The sequence below is a fragment of the Loxodonta africana genome, chromosome 22 (genome assembly GCF_030014295.1).
Source record: "Loxodonta africana isolate mLoxAfr1 chromosome 22, mLoxAfr1.hap2, whole genome shotgun sequence".
Classification (NCBI taxonomy): Eukaryota; Metazoa; Chordata; class Mammalia; order Proboscidea; family Elephantidae; genus Loxodonta; species Loxodonta africana.
Window position 1 is genome coordinate 38,719,401 of NC_087363.1, and position 23,218 is coordinate 38,742,618.

Below are 23,218 nucleotides of genomic sequence, written 5' to 3' on the forward strand. Positions count from 1 at the left end.
TTATGGTTTATCTAATACTAAGATTATTTGCAATTTCACGTTTGTATCATGACTTATTTGCTTAAATAAGCTTAAAAATCCATTGCTGTTGAGTCAATTATGACTCATAGCGAACCTATGGGAGAGAGTAAAACTGCCCTATAGTGTTTCCAAGGAGTGGTTGGTGGATTCAAACTGCTGACCTTTTGGTTAGCAGCCAATTAACGACTGTGCCACCAGGGCTTAGGCAATAAAAATATATCTGCACACTTAAAAAAGTTTCTGTACTGACAAGGTAATGGGACTTTGAGACATCACCTTTTTCTCCCTGAGTATTTAAAGGTTTAAATGTGGTCATTATAGTCCGTTGTCTGTAAATATTTTGCAATGCTTGTGTGTTGTGGCAAAATGAAGGAAATTGTATTGTGGGCAAGTCAGGATCTCAGTAAAAAAAATTTAAATACTGACTACAAGATTGTTTTTGTTCCTTCAGGTTACTGGTATATTTATTTCCATCAGTTTACCATATACTATATATATATTTTTTTTTACATCTTACTGCTGTTTTGGAAGTGTGTGAGAAGAAATAATGAAAAAATTTTGCAGATATATATATATATATATATATTTTTATATCTTTAGGCATGAGTAAGGCTCTTTATAAGAGAATCAGTTACTAAAACTAAAATCTTTAAAGCTATCATAAGAAATTTTGAATTTGGCTTGTGAAAGAAAGTCTTGTTTTTCCTAACAGGTAATATTGGAAACCAACAGGTAGTCAGGCAAAACAAATGGTAGTTTAGGATCTGTATGTTTTAATCCTTTTATTCTTGGTCTCCACACATGCTTGATCCTTGATCTCCACATTGCTTGCAGGTGTTGAAATGTGAGGACATTGATGTTTTTGATCCTTAATACTGAAAATGTTTTCTTTTAATAAGAGCATATGCAAAATGAGAGGTTACACTTGAAATGATCCTTAAGGTACTATTTGATTCTAATTTTTTTTTTAATTACCTAGAAGTTGCCAGTAGTTTGCTGAGATATCATGGAGGATGATCAGAAAGTTGTAGTTTTATGAAACCTATCCCCATTAATTGTTTAGAGAGGTAGCTATGGTAAAGTGGTCAGAGATTTAAGTTCCAGCTCTCCCCACTAGCTAGCTGTGTGACCTTTGGCATGTCACAAGCCTCATTTTACTCTCCTGTAAAATGTGAAATAACGGCAAGTAGCACACAGGATTGTCATGAGGATCAAAGGAGGTAATGTGTTAAGAGGTGCTTTGAAACTATACAACTGTGAGATGCTGCTATACAAGAGGTCTCTAAAATCTTTGAAGAATAGTAGTCTCATACTGTTAGCTTTTGTCTTCAATTGTTAATTCTTCCTGCTCTCTTCTAAGTTTATTTGTTCATAATTAAGCTTGGTTGGTGGTTTCCTCTTCTTAACAAATTAAGCAGAAAACTGAGTGCCAAGTGCCTCCCACATACAAGTTAAGGTTGTTGTGCCCAGGGTGATGAGAAACACCTGTTGCAGCATTCAGAGTGGGAGACCTTAGATTGGAACCAAGGCACTGCAGACAGCTGCCTAAACAGGTGCCCAGCATTTGCTAAAAAGAGTTGTTGTTTTTTAATTTTTAAAAAAGCTCATACTTATGGTATGCTTATTACATACCAGGCCCTGTTCTCAGTGCTTTACATTTAACCCTCCAAACAAGTCTATGAGAGTAGGTACTATTGTAACCCATTAGGAAGTTGAAGGTTAGCAAGTTACTTGTGGTTGATACAGTACTGAGACTTTTTTTTTTTGGTAGAGTTCAGGTTCATTATGGTTATACTTCACATATTTGCATTTTTACCACATCTTTGCAAAAGATAAACTTCTGTAAGCTCTCAGCAAAAAGTTATTGTCAATTATTGATTACCTCTAAAAGACCCAGTAGATTTTGGGATAAGTAAAAGTCCAGGAGTGGTGTTCAGGTCCAACTGTGACTTTGAAAAGTTTGGAACAAACAATAAGTATTGGTTAGGCACAAAGATATTTTATAGACTCCTTATTTTCTCAGTTTTAAGAGACATCCTTTTTTTTTTGCATTTTATTGTTTCAGTATTGTGTACATTTAATATGGTAGCATTTCCCTCTTTCCCCCGAAGCTGTTATTAAAAGTGTGTCTTTTAACCAATTGATAAGGCCCAGAATCAAGAAAATATGTAAAATCCCTTTGATGTTATTTTTAAACTAAAACCCATTATCAGTGTGCCATTCTTGGCCCCATACATACTCTTTGCATTTTCGGTACTTACGGCTAGATTTTCTTTTAGCCAGATAACATTGGTTTTGCTATGGGTTCTGAGACTTTGTACTTTCCTTCTTCTTTTCAGACTTCAGGTAAGAGGCTCTTGATGACTCAGAAGTACTTACCTTACTAGTTGCTGATTTAATCAGCTAGTTGAGAGGAAAAGGTAGCTGATATTTCCACTGGAGACTGAGCCAGAGTTATATTTGGAAGCCCAAGGCTAATCTTTATTGAATAAATTCATGAAGTTGTATAACATTGTTTTATTTTGGGAACTAATTCTTAATCTTCTTAACTGTTGTTTTTCTTTTGCTCATATGTATTTGAAATTGATGTTTTTATAATACTGTTAACTAGACTATAGATCTTATTCAGTTTTCACATCCACTCATTTGTTCGTGCGTGTGTGTGTGTGTAGTTCAAGGCAGTTTGATCCCACTTAACCAGCATCACCATCACGATACAGAACTGTTCGTCACCACGGAGGAGTTCCTCTTGTATTACCCCTTTATAGTTGCACCTCACCCTTTACCTGTTGCCTGTTCTCCATCTCTGTAATTTCATCAAGTTGATGGTGTTATATAAATGGGAACATACAGTACCTAACCTTTTGAGATTAGCATTTTTTTTTCATCCACTAAGCATAATGCTCTCAGGATTCATCTAAGTTGTTATGTGTATTGATATCAATAGTTTTTTCCTTTTTATTGCTGAGTAGTGTCCATGGTTTGGCTGTACCAAGTTTATTTAACCATTCACTCATTGAAGGACATTTGGGTTGTTTCAAATTTTTGGTCATTACCAGTAGTGCTACTATGAGCATTCATGTATAAGTTTTTATTTCTCTGGGACAAATGCTCAAGAGTGCAATTCCTGGGTTGTATGGCAAGTGCGTATTTTATTTGATAAGAAATTACCAAGGTATTTTCCAGAACGGCTGTCCTATTTTATATTCCTACCAGCAGTGTATAAGACCACTAATGTTCTTTTATTGCCTGTTCATTCTTTTCCTATCATAAAAAAAAAGAATCCAGTGCCGTCCTATCCTATCATATGTGATGGTAAACTAAAACCAAGCCAAACCCACTGCTGTCGGGTCGACTCTGACTCACAGCGACCCTATAGGACAGAGAGTAGAACTGCCCCTTAGAGTTTCCAAGTAGCGCCTGGCGGATTTGAACTGCCGACCTTTTGGTTAGCAGCTGAAGCCCTTAACCACTACGCAACCTGGGTTTCCTATGTGATCGTAAATGCCAAAAATTCAGGAAAAATTCATATGAGAAAAATCATAAAATGAAAAATGTGCATTGAGATAGTTATTTTAGCAGTATATACAGTTATTGTCAGGAGAACAGAATTGGTTGTTCTAGATTTTATGTTTTGACAGCCCGTTGTTGACCTTGCTTGAAGAGACTAATCAAAAGGATGAAGTAGTTTTGTCATTACTTTCATGCTAAATTATTTGGCCATTTTGGGAATCTGAAGACCCGAGGTTTTGTTCTCATTAACCCTTGTTATTTCTCAGAAACGTTATCTTTTCCTAAATTGTTAATAATTTCTGGTACTGTAGCCTCTGGTAATAGCAGGATTTTTTACTTTGCTGTGAATTACAGTACCTACTGTTTTTATGACTTGGAATTGTTGAAAAACCGCTGAGAACTGTTTGCTTACCATCAAAATAGGCAACTCTCCCAAATTGGCATATCCATATTCAGGCTTTAGAATAGTCACAGTGAAATAGCATGGGGTTTTTTATACCAAGGAAGCTATCCAAGAATTTTGTGAATGAGGCTGAGGATTGGCCTTGCCAGAATTCATGGGGAAGATGTCTTTCTTGTTTTGTGTGGTGAAGGGGGTTTTTCATCCAAAGTTTGCCCTGATTTCTTCTTTTCCTACTGGGCTTTTTTTTTTTTTTTACTGCATTTATTTACTTATTTTTAAAGTGTCTAAGGATTTTAATTTATTTAACTGGTATTTTTTGGTAGATTTTATTTGCGGTGAGTTCTTTTGGATAAGTAGTGTAAGAGGTTTAGATTTCAAGATAAACCAGGGATTTGTTTTGGGACTTGACAATAAGATGTAAAAAAAAAAAAAAGTAGTAATTTTGTTATGAAAACTACGATCAAACAGATTTAGATTGCTTTTTTTCGTTTATTGTGCTTTAAGTGAAAGTTTACAGTTCAAGTTAGTTTCTCATACAGAAATTTATGTACATATTGTTATGTGACCCTAGTTGCTCTCCCTATGACAGCACATTCCTCCTTTCCACCCCAGATTTACCATGTACATTCAACCAGCTCCTTTCCCCTTTTGCCTTCTCATTATTGCCTCCGGACAGGAGCTGCCCGTCTAGTCTCATGAATCTACTTAAGCTAAAAGGCACTCTATTCACGAATATCATTTTATGGCCTATGGTCCAGTCTAATCTTTGTCTGAAGAGTTGGCTTCGGGAATGGTTTTAGTTCTGGGTTAACAGAGAGTCTAGGGGCCATGTCTTTTGGGGTCCCTCCATCTCAGACCATTAAGTCTGGTCTTTTTACCTGAATTTGAGTTCACCTCATTTTTCTCCTGCTCCATCAGGAGAAAACATCTGTTGTGTTCCCTGTCAAGGCAGTTATTGGTGGTAGCTGGGCACCATCTAGTTCTTCTGGTCTCAGGCTGATGGAGTCACTGGTTTATATGGCCCTTTTTGTCTCTTGGGCTAACATTTTCCTTGTGTCTTTGGTGTTCTTCCTTCTCCTATGCTACAGGTGGATAGGGACCAATTGATGCATCTTAGATGGCTGCTTGCTAGCTTTTAAGACCTCAGATACCACTTACCAAAGTGGGATGGAGATCATTTTCTTAATAAACTTTGTTATGACAATTGACCTAGAAGTCCCCTGAAACCCTGGTCCCCAGACCCCTGCCCCTGCTACTCTGTCCCTTGAAGTGTTTGGTTGTATTCAGGAAACTTCTTAGCATGTGGTTTAGTCCAGTTGTACTGACTTCTCCTGTATTGTGTGTTGTCCTTGCCTTCACCTAAGATAATTCTTGCCTACCAGTTAGTGAATACCCCTTTCCCTCCCTCCCCACCCTCGTAGCCGTCAAAGAATGTTTCCTTCTGCGTTTAAATCTTTTCTTGAGTTCTTATTATAGTGGTCTCATGTAGTATTTGTCCTTTTGTGACTGACTAGTTTCACTTAGCATAATGCCTTCCAGATTCATCCATATTATGAGATGTTTCGTGGATTCTTCATTGTTCTGTATCGTGTGGTATTCCATTGTGTGAATATACCATAATTCGTTTATCCATTAATCTGTTGATGGGCACCTAGGTAGTTTCCATCTTTTTGCTATTGTGAACAGTGCTGCAATGAACACGAGTGTGCATGTATCTATTTGTGTGACAGCTGTTATTTCTCTAGGATATATTCCAAGGAGTGGGATTGCTGGATCGTATGGTACTTCTATTTCTAGCTTTAAAAAAAAAAAAAAATTTTTTTTTTTAAAGGAAGTGCCAAATCGATTTCCAAAGTGGTTGTACCATTTTACATTCCCACCAGCAGTGTATAAGTGTTCCAGTCTCTCCACAACCTCTCCAGCATTTATTATTTTGTGTTTTTTGGATTAATGCTAGCCTTGTTGGAGTGAGATGGTATCTCATTGTACTTTTGATTTGCATTTCTCTAATGGCTAATGATCGTGAGCATTTCCTCATGTATCTGGTAGCTGCCTGAATGTCTTTGGTGAAGAGATTGTTTTATTTTAGATTATTTAATGGAGTTTGGGAGTCCTGGTGGGGCAAAGGGTTAAGTACTCGACTACTAGCTGAAAGTTTGGCGGTTTTGCATCTACCCACAGGCACCTTGAAAGACAGGCCTGGCAATCTGTTTCTGAAATGTTACAGCCTTGAAAACCCTATGGAGCAGTTCCGCCCTGCACAGATGGAGTAACTCTGATTTGGAATCAACTTGATGGCAACTAACACCACCACCACCAGTGAAGTTTGAGTTTTTGATGATGTTCTCACTCCAAGGCTAACGTCAGTTGTTGTTGTTAGGTGCCGTTGAGTCGGTTCCGACTCATAGCGACCCTGTGTGCAACAGAATGAAACATTACCTGGTCCTGTGCCATCCTTACAATTGTTGTTGTGCTTGAGCTCATTGTTGCAGCCAGTGTGTCAGTCCACCTCTTTGAGGGTCTTCCTCTTTTCTGCTGACCCTATACTTTGCCAAGCATGATGTCCTTCTCCAGGGGACTGATCCCTCCTGACAACACGTCCAAAGTATGTAAGACACAGTCTCGCCATCCTTGTTTCTAAAGGAGCATTCTGGTTGTACTTCTAAGACAGATTTGTTGGTTCTTTTGGCAGTCCATGGTATATTCAGTATTCTTGGCTAACACCACAATTCAAAGGCGTCAGTTCCTCTTTGGTCTTCCTTATTCACTGTCCAGCTTTCACATGCATATGATGCGGTTGAAAATACCATGGCTTGGGTCAGGCGCACCTTAGTCTTCAAGGTGACATCCCTGCTTTTCAACACTTTAAAAAGGTCCTTTGCAGCAGATTTACCCAATGCAATGCAACTTTTGATTTCTTGACTGCTGCTTCCATGGCTGTTGATTGTGGATCCAAGTGAAATTAAATCCTTGACAACCTCAGTCTTTTCTCTGTTTATCACGATGTTGCTCATTGGTCCAGTTGTGAGAATTTTTTTTTTTTTTTTTTATATTGAGGTGCAAGCCATACTGAAGGTTGTGGACTTTGATCTTCATTAGTAAGTGCTTCAAGTCGTCTTCACCTTGAGCAAGCAAGGTTGTGTCATCTGCATAATGCAGGTTGTTAATGAGTCTTCTCCAATCCTGATGTCCCGTTCTTTTTCACATAGTCCAGCTTCTCAGGTTATTTGTTTAGCATACAGATTGAATAGGTATGGTGAAAGAATACAACCCTAAAACACACATTTCCTGACTTTAAACCATGCAGTATCCTCTTGTTCTGTCCAAAAGCTGTCTCTTGATCTATGTAAAGGTTCCTCGTGAGCACAATTAAGTGTTCTGGAATTCCCATACTTCATAATGTTGTCCATAATTTGTTGTGATCCACACAGTCGAATACCTTTGCGTAGTCAATAAAATACAGGTAACCATCGTTCTGGTATTCTCTGCTTTCAGCCAGCATCCACCTGATGTCAGCGATGATATCCCTGGTTCCATGTCCTCTTCTGAAACTGGCCTGAATTTCTGGCAGTTCCCTGTCAATATACTGCTGCAGCCGTTTTTGAATGATCAGTCACCATTAAATCAAGATCCCCACTTCTTCACTTCTCTGACACCAGCTGCAATATGCAGGACTCCTGTCTCTGATCCTAGCCATCAGAGTTAGGTCAGGTCTCACAAGTTAAAAAGACACTGTCCTTCAGGCTGTCAAATAGCGGATGCCGACTGCAAGCTTGGGAGTCCCCTCTGGACTCTTGATGTGCTGGCTGCAGATTCAGGAGTTTTCCTCTACACCTTCAAGATGCCAGCCACAGGCTTGGGAGTCCCACCTGGGCCCCCTAACTCCTGACCTGCTAGATCCCACAACTCCTTTGTGTTTGATAATTTATTGGAATGACTCACAGAAATCATGGAAAGTGGTGTATTTTATCGTAGGAAAAAAAAAAAGATACCAACAAAGAGACACAAAGGGCAAAGTCTTCGAGGGTTCCTAACATAGAGCTTCTGTGTCTCAAAAAGGGACAAGCTGCTCTCTTTCATGTGCATGGATGTCTTACCAACCGGAAAGTCCATGGAGCTTCATGTTCAGAGCTTTTATTGCGGGTCCCATTACATAATGCAGACCCTAGCATCTCTCCCCTGAGGTCGGTTGATATTAGAAGGTGATCATGAGGTATTACGTGGTGGGTCTTTCTGGCCTGGCCAGCCCCTAATCCCAAAGTTACCTCATCACCTCACCTAACCTATTTTAGTTGTGGTGGGAATCCTTATCAAAGACACTTAAATTCCAGGGTTCCAAGGGTTATTTCATAGGAACCAAGGACAAAGACCAAATTATGTTAGGTAAAACTAAATTCTTGATCATACACTCATGTTGATAGGAAGCAATCAGAAGAAGGTCTGTGATGATTAAACTTCATTATCCCAGCTAGAAGGGTCTTGGTAAAGGAAATTAAACATAGGAAGGATCATTGTGATGGCAGCTCGACCTGGTTTGAATATTTCGTGATTGCTGGCAACTGAACTTTGACTTAGTCTGTCTGGACTGTGTTTCATGGTTCTTGAGCATGGTTCATGCATTTATTCATTCATGCAACAAATTTTTTATTGTGCACCTAGACATTGGGGATATAATGTGGAGCAAAAACGGTTGTGATATCTTCCCCCATGGAACTTATGGTCTGGTAGAGGAGATAGACATTAATATTAAATTAATGTTAAATAAAATGTTGCAGCTGTGACAGTGGTATTATAAGCGACTGTATTAGTAAGTTTTGACCAGGTCAGAAGAGCATCCTTAAGAAATGCTCCCGTTAAAAGGAGTAAAAAAAAAAAAAACAAAAAACCTGTTGCGGTCTAGTTGATTCCAGCTCATTGTGACTCTATAGGACAGAGTAGAACTGTCCCATAGGATTTCCAAGGAGCGGCTAGTGGATTTGAGCTGCTAACTTTTTGGTTAGCAGCCTGAGCTCTTAACCACTGTGCCACCATGGCTCCATTAAAAGGAATAAACCGAAAAAACCAAACCCACTGCCATCGAGTCAATTCTGACTCGCGGCAATCCTATAGGACAGAGTAAAACTGGCCCATAGAATTTCCAAGGAGCGCTTGGTGGATTTGAACTGCCGACCTCTTGGTTAAGTAGCCATAGCACTTAACCGCTATGCCACCAGGGTTTCCATTAAAAGGAACAGTTGGTGTTAATTTGGCAGAAAGAAGAGAGCGATGGTTGTCCGGCCAGAAGAAACAACAGGTGTAAAGGCCCTGTAGTCAAAGGGAAATTGGTGAAATGAAGGACCTAACTAGAGCTAATATGGCTTAAGCAGTAAGAGCTAAAGGGCCAAGGAGCGTGGTTTGAAATGGAGAGATAGGCTAGCCCTCAGAACGTTTTGTAGGTCCTGTTAAGAAGCTTTTGCTTGTATCCTAAGAGGAATGAGGAGCCATTAAAATGTTTTAAGCAAGAGAGGACAGGGTCAGATTTGCTTTTTGACAAGAACACTTTTGATTACAAAGTAGAAAATGGGTTGGAGGGGTACCAGAGTGTATACACAGGGGTGCCAGTTAGGAAGCTAGTCTAGTCCAGTTGTCTAGGTAAGAGATGATGGTGGTTTACTTAGGTAAGCGTGGTGTTGGCGGAAAGGAGAGAAAGGAATTAATTCAAGACTATTTAGGAGGCATAGTTAGCAGAGCCTGAGAAAAGCAATGCTGAATGAAGTCAGTTTTTTAGGGCAAAATCTTAAGCTAGGTTTTAGATATATGGAGCTTGAGGTGCCTTTTGGTGACAGCCAGAAGGAGATGTCTTCATGAAGGAAAGAACTCACTGCTTAGATTTATATATACTCTTTTATTGTGTTTAGTTTGATACTATTTTGTTAAGATGTACTATATTTTACATTTGTTTGCCAACTGTATTCCCCAATGAGGTATTTTCATAAGTATGCTGTACTAATTTTTTTTTTAAACAGCAACATGTAAAAAAATATTGGCATAGCAGTGGTTATGAAAATACCTCGCAGGGGCAGGGGAGGGAGGGCATGGTTGTCAAATAAACATAGAGGTGCGTATTATTTGCATAAAAATAAAGTGAGTGAATACGTGTGTAGGAATTGCTTTATCGTTGTGGTAGCTTACAGCATCTGTCTAATTCTCACTGTTTAGGCCACACTAGTTTTTATTAGGTCCCTTGTTCCCTCATTCTGCGTTCTACCACAGGGCCTTTGCACCTGCTGTTTCCTCTGCCTGGACAATCAGCCCTCTTCTTTTTGCCAAGTTAACACACAGTCCTTTTAGTAATAGGTACTTTCCCTGTGCTTTAGATTTTTGTATGTGTTGGTATATTCTGCAGTTTTAATCAGAGTGGGTATAGAGTAGTATTTGCTGAATGAATGATTGAATCAGTAATTTTAACGGTTTCCAGAAATGATGTTCTACTCATGTGCCCTCTGTGTTGGCACACACACACACACACATTAAAGCAGCATTATTAATTGACATCTACAGTTAGTTGATAATATACCCCCAACATGCCCTTCCCCTCCCATAATCCTTCTACTTGTGTTCTAGAATTTTATAAAATGTTAAAACTAAAATGACCTCATGTCCCAGAAACATCATCTAATGGAATCAACATTGATAATAAAAAATAGCTCTCTGCATTGTATTGTTTGGCTTTGAGCTATATTTTTCTTTGTGCTAGCTGGTTTATAATGTGATGAAAGTAACATATTGGAATTTTTTAATTCTTTTAATCCTTAAAATAAAAATATATTGAGTTTTCATATTACCTGTTATAACTAAATTGCTAGCATTTCTATTGAGTGCTTGTTTGTTTGAAGTTTGTATGACACTCTCTTTCTGCTTCAATTGATGACTTTATTTTTCTTTCCTCAAAATCCAGAGGAAAGAAAGGAACATAACGCAAGAAGCCAAAGGCCAGTGCTATATGGGCGAGTGGGGCGTGCTTGTTCAAAAGCTTTGCAATTGCTTAGCCAGGATCTGTCAGAACAGCTCTGATGGTTCTGGCTGTGCACTGGTTCCGAGTAGTGATCCTGGAAGTTAATGTGTTGTGAGTTATAGGTATGAAGATTGTTGTATAGAGCGCTTAGAGGAGGGGAAAACTTCCAGATCAAGTCTTAAGTTCGCTGGCTTAAAATTCCGTGAAAGCTGTGACATGCTGTCCAATGATTAAACCTTTGCCTGATCGCAGTAGGAAAGGCCAGTATTTTGGATGTGATTTATTTTCATGAAGGGACTTTGTGTGATACCCACCGACTGCCGTCGAGTTGATAGGAATTGTGTGATGGGAATTCAAAATATGAAATTAGATATCTGTGTCTTAGGTCTGGCCTAAATAGATACTAACATCAGTGTGTTGGCAGTAAAGTAAGCTCTCTTTTCTGATTTCAGGAGAGCATAGGGGGAAAAAAGGAGGATTCTTTTCTAGTTTCTGTTGGCCCAATAAGGATAGTACAGTGTCTTACATTTTAAAAGTACTGAAGTATTTGTTTTTTGGGAAAGGTCAGAAAAAAGAATAGGACATTTCATATTTGAACAATGTAGGCAGAAGAACAGCAATCAGAACAGGAGGCAGTAGTATCCTTCCACAATTTTTTCTATCAGGATTTAGACTTTGTTACAGATTTTTTTTCCAACCATCATTTGTTACAGATTTTGCCTCTATTTTTAACAAAGAAATGCAGACATTTTAGTAAAATACAGTTTTCAAATGACGCTTAATCAGAGTGCTAATTGGGATAGAATTTACAATCTTGCATTAAATGGGACATTAAAAAAAAAAAAACTTTGATGTCTAGTCGATACGCCTTCCTAAGTCTTACTCTGTTAAATTTATTATTTATGATCATGATGTGGTACATGTTTAATAATGATAATAGTTGTGATAAAAAAAAAAGAAGCCAACACTTACTGAGTGCTTGTGTACTTTGTGCCAGGTGCTATATTGAATGTTTTCCAAGCATATGTTATCTCATTTACTCTTGATGGTAAGTAACCCTATGACATGGGAAATATTTTTATCTCTGCTTTAGAGATCTAGTTAAGTAATTTGCTAAAGGGCCCACAATTAGGTGAGAGATCCTTAATAGCATGTTTAAAGCTCTACTTCATCTAAGAAATATTGAAAACTTTTGTATGAAAGCCTGATTTCAGTATATTATTTTATTTCTGCTTTGAGGGACTTGTCTTTTCGGTTGTTGAAAATCATACAAAGTAAATTTTTAAGAGCTGCAGAAAATCTATTTTGTCTTATATAGTAATGTTTCATTTACTGAATTTGAAAGGGACTGAAGAGTTTTAAGTGTTTCCAGATTAGTAGAGTTTACCCCTTGAAGGAGTACAACTCTCAAAGAAATTAGTTAACTATTTCATAATACCAGTTTTTCTGAAATCTTTGTTGCTTTTTTGCCTTATAAAAAAAAAATTCCTTTTATCTTTTTAAATATGTTATTCTATGTATAAGTGAATTTCTTATTGAACCCAGGGCTTTCATTGGGACCATCAATATACTCTGCTAAAATGCAGTAGTTTTCTTCCCCCTTGCACTAAATTCTTTGTTTGTGTGTACTGGTTTTTATAATCCTCCTTTCATTAAAATTGGAAACCCTGGTGGCGTACTGGTTAAGTGCTACAGCTGCTAATCAAGAGGTCAGCAGTTCAGATCCGCCAGGTGCTCCTTGGAAACTCTATGGGGCAGTTCTACTCTATTCTATAGGATTGCTATGAGTCAGAATTTACTCAATGGCAGTGGGGTTTTGATTGGGGTTCATTAAAATAACTAAGCTTGTTCGAATTGTTTGTAAATCAAGAGCTGATTAGACCTCACCTGTAAGAAAAGCATGTGGACCACCAGAAAATAAGATATTATTGAAGTAGCTATAATTAATTGTAATAATATCTTTTTTTCCCAAAAGCTGGTGGACTGCATGCTTTCTTTATTATTACAGTAGCTAACATTAATTGCCACCATGTGTCTGTCAATTTGTCGTACTGTGGTGGCTTACGTGTTGCTGTGATGCTGGACGCTATGCCACCGGTATTTCAAGTGCCAGCAGGGTCACCCATGGTAGACAGGTTTCAACGAAGCTGACAGATTAAGACAGACCAGGAAGAAGGACCTGGCGATCTTATTCTGAAAAAAATGACCAGTGAAAAACCTTATGAATAGCATTGGAACATTGTCTGGTACAGTGGTGGAAGATCAGCCCCTGAGGTTGGGAGGCACTCAAAATACGATTCAGGAAGAGCTGCCTCCTCATAGTAGAGTCAACCCTAATAATGTGGTTGGAGTAAAGCTTTCGGGATCTTCATTTCCTGATACAACACGACTTAAAACAAGAAGAAACAGCTGCAAACATCCATTAGTAATCAGAACATGGAATGTACAAAGTATGAATCTAGGAAAATTGGAAATAGTCAAAAATGAAATGGACTGAATACAGAGCAGTATCCTAGGCATTAGTGAGCTGAAATGGACTGGTATTGGCCGTTTTGAATCAGACAATCATGTAGTCTACCATGCAAGGAATGACAGTTGAAGAGGAATGGCGTATTCATCATCAAAAAGAACATTTCAAGATCTATACTGAAGTACAGTGCTGTCAGTGATAGGATAATATCCATACGCCTACAAAGAAGGCTAGTTAATACAACTATTATTCAAATCTGTGCACCAACCAGTAAGCCCAAAGATGAAGAAATTGAAGATTTTTACCAGCTTCTGCAGTCTGAAATTGATCAAACATGCAGTCACGATACATTGATAATTACTGCTGATTGGAATGTGAAAGTTGGAAACAAGGATCAGTGGTTGGAAAATATGGCCTTGGTTATGGAAACGACACTGGAGATCACATGATAGAATTTTGCAAGACCAATGACTTCTTCATTGCAAGTACTTTTTTTCAACAACATAAAGAGTGACTATACACATGGATTTCACCGAATGGAGAACACAGGAATCAGAATGACTACGTCTGTGGAAAGAGACGGTGGAGAAGCTCAGTATCATCAGTCAGATCAAGGCCAGGGGCTGGCTGAGGAACAGATCATCAGTTGCTCATATGCAAGTTCGAGTTGAAGCTGAAGGCAATTAAAACAAGTTTATAAGAGCCAAAATATGACTTTGAGTATGTCTCGCCTAAATTTAGAGACCGTCTCAAGTGTAGAGTTGACACATTGAACACTAATGACCATAGAGCAGATGAGCTGTGGGATGACATAAAGGACATCATACGTGAAGAAAGGAAAGGATTGTTAAAAAGACGTGAAAGATGAGACCAAAATGGATGCCAGAAGAGACTGAAACTTGCTCTTGAACATAGAGTAACTAAAGCAAAAGGAAGAAATGAAGTAAAAGCTGAACAGAAGATTTCAAAAGATTGCTTGAGAAGACAAAGTAAAATAATATGAAATGTGCAAGATCTGTAGATAGAAAACCAAAAGGGAAGAATGTGCTTGTCATTTCTCAAGCTGAAAGAACTGAAGAAAAAATACAAGCCTCAAGTTGCAATTTTGAAGGATTCTACAGGAAAAATACTGAACAGCACAGGAAGCATCAAGAGAAGATGGAAGGAATGCACATAGTCACTGTATCAAAAAGAATTGGTTTCGTTCAGCCATTTCGGGAGGTAGCATATGATCAAGAACGTATGGTACTGAGGGAAGAAGTCCATGCTGCACTGAAAAGAGTGGTGAAAAACAAGTCCCCAGGAATTGATGGAATACCATTTGAGATGTTTCAACAAACGGATGCAGTGCTGAAGGTGCTCACTGGTCTGTGCCAAGAAATTTGGAAGACAGCTACCTGGCAGGATGAAATCCATATTTGTGCCGATTTCAAAGAAAGGTGATCCAACAGAATGTGGAAATTATCAAATGATATCATTAATATCATACATAAGTAAAATCTTGCTGAAGATAATTCAAAAATGGTTGCAGCAATACATTGACAGGGAACTGCCAGAAATTCATGCCGGATTCAGAAGAGGATGTGGAATGAGGGATCTTATTGCTGATGTCAGGTGGATTTTGGCTTAAATCAGAATACTAGAAAGATGTTTACCTGTGCTTTATTGACTATGCTAAGGCGTTCGAGTGTGTGAATCACAACAAAATTATGGCTAACATTACGAAGAATAGGAATTCCAGAACACTTAATTGTGCTCATGAAGAACCTGTATATAGACTAAGAGGCAGTTGTTCAAATAAAACAAGAGGATACTGCATGGTTTAAAGCCAGCAAAGGTGTGCATCTGGGTTGTGTCCTTTCGCCATACTTATTCAGTCTGTATGCTCAGCAAATAATCGGAGAAGCTGGAGTGTACAAAGAAGAACATGGCATAAGGATTGGAGGAAGACTCATTAACAACCTGCAATAATGCAGATGACAGCCTTGCTTGTTGAAAAGGAAGACTTGAAACACTAATGAAAGTCAAAAACCACAGCCTTCGGTATGGATTACACCTCAACATAAAGAAAACAAAAATCCTCACAATTGGACCAATAAGCAACATCATGATGAGTGGAGAAAATATTGAAGTTGTCAAGGATTTCATTTTACTTGGATCCACAATCAACATCCACGGAAGCAGCAGTCAAGAAATCAAGCGACGTGTTGTGTTGGGCAAATCTGTAAAAGACTTCTTTGAAGTCTTAAAAAGCAAAAATACCACTTTAAAGACTGAGGTGTGCCTGGCCCAAGCAGGCCATGGTGTTTTCAATTGCCTCATATATATGCGAAAGCTGGTCAGTGAATAAAGAAGACCGACAAGAATTGATGCCTTTGAATTATGGTGCTGACGAAGAATATTGAATATACCATGCAGGCCATGGTGTTTTCAATTGCCTCATATATATGCGAAAGCTGGTCAGTGAATAAAGAAGACCGACAAGAATTGATGCCTTTGAATTATGGTGCTGACGAAGAATATTGAATATACCATGGACTGCCAGAAGAACAGAGTATGTTGTGAAAGAACTACAGCCGGAATGTTCCTTAGAAGGGAGGATGACGAGACTTCGTCTTATGTACATTGGAAAAGTTATCAGGAGGGACCAGTCCCTGGACAAGGAAGGATATCATGCTTGGTAGAGGGTCAGGAAAAAAGAGGAAGACCCTCAATGAGATGGATTGACAGTGGTTGCAACAATGGGCTCAAACGGCAACGATTGTGAGGATGGCATAGGACCAGGCAGTATTTATTTTTTTACAGTACATGGAGTCTCTATGGGTTGGAACTGACTCAGCACCTAACAACAGCAACAAAATGTATGTAACAAAAGATTTGCCATTTTAACCATTGTTAGTGTACAATGTAATGACAGTAATTGCATTCATCATGTTCTGCGACCCTTCCACTGTTGCCGAAAGTTTTTCATCAGCCCAGACAGAAACTTTGTACCCCTTTAGCAATGACTTTCTGTTACCCTGGTCCTTCAGCCCCTGAAAACCACTAATAATACTTATATCTGTGTAAAAACCAAAACCAAACCAAACCCAGTGCCGTCGAGTCGATTCCGACTCATAGTGACCCTATAGGACAGAGTAGAACTGCCCCGTAGAGTTTCCAGGGAGCGCCTGGAGGATTTGAACTGCCCACCCTTGGGTTAGCAGCTGTAGCACTTAACCACTATGCCACCAGGGTTTCCTTTTGTCTCTATGAGTTTGCCTGTTCTAGATATGTAAATGGGATCATACAATATTTCTCCTTTTGTGTCTGACTTATTTCATTTAGCATAATGTTTTCAAGGTTCATCCATGTTGTAGTATGTATCAGGACTTCACTTTATGCTTGAGTAATAGTCCATTGTATGTATGTAGTCCGTTTTGTTTATCCATTTGTCTGTTGATAGACACTCGGGTTTTTTCTACCTTTTGGGCTATGGTGAATAATGCTGCATGGAATGTTCTGTGGGTTTAGACAAATGTGCAGAGCTGTGTACCCACCACCCTGGTGTGATATGTAATATAATACAGAATAGCTCCATTATGTGAAGTACTCCCCTTGTGTTCCCCATGTCATCCTCTTTTCCTTCATTGGTTTTCCCATACAAATCCAGTCCTAACTGATCTTTCTGACTTCTGATGGCAACTGTAATTTTCCTTACACAGTTTTGCACTTAGTTTTTGTGCTATTTTTCTTATGTTTGGAGTATTTAAATCTTCTTCATCCTAGATTGTCAGTTTCTTGAGGGCAGGATCATTACTCTGGTTGATCTGTATAATGCTGAGCGTATAGCAGATGCTGAAAAAATACTTGCCTAATTAAATTACTTCTCTGAAAATGCCTGCCAGCTAGTTTCCCAGGAAAATTTGAATTTCAGTGTATCTTTATTCTCAGTTGTGCATGGTGGATATGGTTTTTAGAGTTGCTTGTGAATACAGAATTGCAGATACGGAATTGGAAGCTACTTGAAAAAATATTTTCTTATGAAATTATGTTGTTTTCCATTTCATATTACTTTAAGATTAGAAATAATGGAATGTTTATTGCTAATTCAGTACAATGTTAAAAATATTCATTGCTACTTATGACATATGCCACTTTTTATTTTTTAAGTGCTAACAAGTTAATATTCTTTTTCAAGAGTACTTTTTCTTGATGTCAATTCTTAAAAATTAGAAAATACTTATTGGAAAGTACTAGAAAAAATTACCCTAATCCTACCAGTGAGAGAGAAGCACTGTTAACATTTTGTTGTATATATTTTCAGTTTTTTCCTAGATAGCTATAAAAAAAATTTTTTTTTTTTTTGCTATAATAAGTTTGCTCCTCTGAATTTCTCGTTTTATAATTCTTAATGTTTGCTTTTCAGCTTATCCTAAAAGGATCCTGTAAACCTTAGAAGTGCTTGAGGAAGAGTGATGAAGGTAAGTACCCAACTCTTTACAGTTAGTGAAATTAACTTCATTTGTGACTAAAAGGCTTTGGTCACCAAATCTGTCCTATCAAAACAATAAAAAAATTGGAAAGAAAACTTGAAAAAAAGAAGAACGATAATTTGTATATAATTTGGAATGGTCTTGTAGAGTGCCCTCCGAAACATTTGACAGAATTTTAAAAACAATTTTTTCTTATTTGTGATATTAATTCAGAACTTATTTACTAAGTGTGAACTAGTGGTGTATTCTTATGTATTTGGCAAAACTGTGGTAGAAAAACTAATTGTTCAAAATTCTGAGAATTCAACAAAATTTGCTGAAATACCTTGTCTGTAGGTGACTGCCTTTCCCTCTACTTTTTCCTTTTTACTCCATTCTTCCTCTCCCCTTTTTACCAGGCCCTCTTTTCCGTTTCCATACTTTTTTTTTTGGTTTACTTATAAGAACTTTACTTTTCAGAGAAGCTAAGTGAATAAAAGAGAAGCCAACGTTTCCTTCTTACCAAAGCACATTTGGCTTTGTGTTAAACCAGAGATCTCAATATGGTTATATGGGGAATTTTATAAGTTGAGCAACAATTATTATTTATTGGAGTTTTACTACAGAAGAAAATAGGGGCATCCTAAAAAACTGTGTATTAACGTCTTCTGGTGCTTGCGCTCTGTCAGCAGTTTTATAGAATTGTTAATTATTACAAGATTCCAGTTTTTTGTATTTTTGGCACAACATTTGAACTTCAATAATTTTTTTTTATATTGAAAGGTAGCCTATAAAGATTTTCTGTTAGTCTACAAAAAATTTTATCAAGCTTCAAAATTTTGACCATTTTTCTTATTTGTGCTGATACCACAGCAGTAATACAGATGATGATAATAAGCCTAAGTATCAAATTGCATTTTTATAAGCAATGCAGTGGTTTTCTGTTTGTTTGTTTCAAAATTGTTATTTTACAACCTAATGTTGAACACTCATTTTGGGTTTCTTGAGGGCTTGGTGATTTGGGAGCCTATACTAGTTAGTATGATAAAGGCAAGTCTTGCCCATAGAAATCCCAAAAATCATTACTATTCTATTGTTTAATCTTTGCAGCTGTGAAGACAGCCTGCACAAGCCTTGACTCAGAAATTGACACCTGCTAGCTAGGTTTTGGAAACCCTGGTGGCGTAGTGGTTAAGTGCTACAGCAGCTAACCGAAGGATCGACAGTTCAAATCCACTAGGTGCTCCTTGGAAACTCTATGGGGCAGTTCTACTCTGCCCTGTAGGGTCGGTATGAGTCAGAATCGACTCAATGGCACTGGGTTTGGTTTTTTAGCTAGGTTTTTCCTAAGAAATGCTGGCATTTGCTTGTAATCTGGCTGGAAGATGGCAGCTGTTATGCAGTCAGGCCGGCCTAGGTCTTCATCCATGACTGAATTATGTGAAAATAAATGATACAGAAATGCTAGTGAAATTTAAAATGAGGTTAACTATTGACATTTTAAATGTACCATATTCTCATTTATTTTTAGAAAGAGTCCACTTGATTCGTTTATAGCCCTGCCCAAAGAAACAGATTTGCTGAGTAATAAGTTCTTAATATCTTTGTATATGAAACAAGTAGGTCGTTTAGTATCTCAGCTAACTTGAGATCAATCTTTTATTCATGGAATGTTTTAAACTTCTTTTATAAATATTTCTTCCAACAACAACAAAGCAGTTGTATTATTTAGCTAATGCAATACAAAGAAGGAAACAAGTAAACTACCTCCTCGTTATCAGGCTGTTGCTTTCACATCCCCCCTATCTTTTCAGGGTCATTTACTGCAAAGAGAGACTAGTTGATGTACGCTGCTACTGGATTAGCGTGTCTTAGTTACATAGTCCATTTACTCTGCGGAGCTCAGTGCTTTTTCAAGAGTGAAACTAATTCAGTAGCTATTCTTCTGCCAGATAAACTCATGAGGAAAAACAAGGATAATTAAGTATATACACTATTGACAAGATTTTTCCCACAACGAGCCCCAGAAGTAGAGACCAAGGCAGCCATTATTCTCGTAAGGGGTAAGGGTTTTCTTTCTTGGCTACCCCAAAGGGAAAGAGGGAAGGGCGGGAGGAGGCAACACACAGTCAGAAAAAGGGTGAGATACCGCAGTAGTATGGCAGGATTTCAGTGGGACCACAAAGAATTTGGGCCAAAGGCAGTGACATTGCCTGCCTTCATAGCTGCTCCTCATTTGCCTAGTTTGGGAACAAATAATTTCTTGGCATTTAGAAAATAGGAAGGTGCTGGTGAGAGACAAATGTCTCTAACTTGTTTTCCTGTTTTTGCTCCTGAATCATGAAGAGGTCAGGTGATGGGGCAGTAGGCATGGGAGACTGTAGACAGCGAAGCCACAATGCCAGGAACTAGGTATCCATATCATATGGTAAGAAAGTCTTCTCAGAGTAGTCAGCAGGAAGCATACTCTAGTGGGTTTGCATTCTTGTTCCTCTAAACTCCAGTAGCCTTGAGTTCATAGTGAATTCTTACTTCCAATTAATTTTTGACTCCTAGATTGCCACATGATGGCAAGGAGTCAACATACCCCAGAACAGGACCACATTAATGCTTCATTGGTGGTAACTTAGATTGTTCAAGGCACTTGACAGTGTGGGGGGTCTTAAAGTCCTTTAAACAAAAAATTGAGGAAAAATATGGAAATAAAGAACCTCCTCTGCAATATTTTGTCCTCCTTAGCAAATTCTGTACGTTAATACCATTTTGTTTTCTATAGTTGCAGGAACTCAATAAAAAAAAACACTTTCTTTTATGAAAAATCTCATCCCATGCCATGCCCCTTAAGCCCTATTTATGCATGTGATCTCAGTAGTTGTGCTGACCTTACATCTCGTAGTTTCAGCTTCCTTTTAATTGCCTACATTTAATACTGGTTTGTGGTTGCTATTTGAACTTTCTTTTTCTCTACTTTTTCTTCATACCCAGTTACTGTATTAATTGCCTGCTTTTGAGTTTGTGTGGATATATGGGAAGCTTCTGTCAAGGATGACATTATACAGAGAAAGGCATTTCTTTGAATCCCCTTTGTTGATAGCTGGTACTGAGCAAAACTCTCGTCTTTTGGAAGTCTGATTCTGTCTGGACTGTTCACTCGGGTGGTGCTAGAAAGATCATTTGTACTTCGGCAGGAAGTTCAACTTGTAAGAGTTGTATTTGTCTTTTAAAAAGAGCAAACTTGTCACTTCTAGTTACCAGGGAACTTGATAAATATGAATAGTAACAAGAAATACCTGTTTTTCATTAAAATCTACATATAGTTAGATTGAGATATCCACTTTTCACTATTATTGTTTGAATTTACTCTGCTGGTTTCAGCATATGAATAATTAACTGATTATGAATGAGAGGGGTAAGATTGCCTCAGCTAGACTGAACACATTGGATGATCTGTTCTCTCTTGATTTCCCAAGCAGTGGCTGTTCTGTCAACTACTGTTACGGCATTCATTCCAAGATGGCTCCCCTAGTATCCAATTCATATATTGAAACTTGTGGGGATTTTTTTTTTTTTTTTTAAACATTGCTTTTTTCATTTTCCTGTGTACTTGCTCTGAGATTTTTCTTCTAGAAAATAATCGTTATCCACTATCTAAAAAACTGTCTTTTAATCTTCTGATTAAAGGTTGCGTAATGATAGTGCCTATTTGTTTGGCTAGCTGCATGTTTTTCTTTGTTGTAACACTGGAGTTTCTGCATGGATTTATAATATGAGGTTCTTTTTTATTTTTATTTTTTGTACATTAGATAGGCATGAAGCCGCCGTCTCACAGCAGCATGTGTAGTCACTGTTGAAGCAAATGCCTACCTAATTTGACAGTCTTGGTGTGTTTAAAAAATTTTGAGTTTGCAAATAAGCATATTAAGTCTACTGATGGAGCCTTCGGGCAGTGAACAGTTTTATGAGGACCCTGATCCTGGAGGCAAATCCCAAGATGCAGAGGCCAGAAAGCAGACAGAATCAGAACAAAAGTTGTCTAAAATGACCCACAATGCTTTGGAGAACATTAATGTGATTGGCCAAGGCTTGAAGCACCTCTTCCAGCACCAGCGCAGGAGGTCATCAGTGTCTCCACACGATGTACAGCAAATTCAGGCAGATCCAGAACCTGAAATGGACCTGGAAAGCCAGAACGCGTGTGCTGAGATTGATGGTGTCCCCACCCACCCCACAACTCTGAATCGAGTCCTGCAGCAGATCCGAGTGCCACCCAAGATGAAGAGAGGGACAAGCTTACATAGTAGGCGTGGCAAGCCAGAGGCTCCAAAGGGCAGTCCTCAAATCAACAGGAAATCTGGCCAGGAGATGGCAGCTGCTACGCAGTCAGGCCGGCCTAGGTCTTCATCCACGACTGATGCTCCTACCAGCTCAGCTATGATGGAAATAGCTTGTGCTGCTGCTGCATGTCTGCCAGGAGAGGAGGCAACTGCAGAGCGGGTAAGTCTGTTTAAGTCTGTTTGATTTTCTTTTCTTGCCAACGTATTGTTCTCTGTGTCTAGGACTGTCCGAACTGTTCTTTTGGAACAAAAAGAGGTATCTTAGCAAGTACTTCCAAGTGGTAGTTGTAGTTTCCCTTGTCATTAAATAAGTGGAATGAATAATAATAATAATAATTCTAGCTAATGAGTGCTTATAATTATATTCCTTTTTCCTTCCTAATATATTGCTATGTTTTATTTTACCCTTTTGCTGAAACATTAAGTTTGCTTCATGTGCTCTAAATGGCTCAGTTTTATGGTAGAGGAACCAAGAAGCTTTATTTTTGTCGTTTTGATTTTACACATGGAAATGACTTTAATGAAGGTAGTGAGCAAAATTCTAGAATCTGGGTTTTGTCACTGCTTAGCATGGCAATATACTGAATTATAAATTTTTATCCACTATACCACATCATTAGCATTCAGTATACATTTTGAACAGCATCTGTATTATTATACTATTTTTTTTTTTTTTTTTTATTAATAAGCAGGCTTTTTTGTTTTGTTTTTGGTCTGTCTGGAAAGGAGAACCAGGTGTAATAAACCTGGGGAAACTCCTTCCATATAACTCTCACTTCACCTCTCTGTCACGGTTAGTTGAGGCAAAGAGAAGAAAACTCAGGTGCGTGTGGCCAGGCAAGCAGTGAGTGAACGTTAAGTGTTATGTGGCTTGGGCAAACTAAAGAGTCCACGCCCCGTCTGAAGGGGCAGTGTCTTCTCAGCCTTAGTTGATTGTTCTAACTGAGGACTGCCAGAGCCCCTGATTTTTTCAGAGACACTGGAAATCTAGATGAGGAAGTCTCTTCATTTTTAGCACATTACACAGTC

General features: G+C 38.3%; 1 protein-coding gene across 8 annotated transcripts in view; it reads left to right on the forward strand.

The window, feature by feature from the left end:
* TMCC1 (transmembrane and coiled-coil domain family 1) overlaps window positions 1-23,218 on the forward strand; it is a 282,639-nt gene that overhangs the window by 64,354 nt on the left and 195,067 nt on the right. For all 8 annotated transcript variants that reach the window (XM_023547876.2, XM_064274848.1, XM_023547879.2 and 5 more), the window contains 2 exons: window positions 17,810-17,864; window positions 21,659-22,349. In XM_023547876.2, coding sequence (XP_023403644.2) covers window positions 21,786-22,349 — 564 coding nt within the window. In that variant the 5' untranslated portion in view covers window positions 17,810-17,864; window positions 21,659-21,785. The remainder of the gene's footprint in view (window positions 1-17,809; window positions 17,865-21,658; window positions 22,350-23,218) is intronic.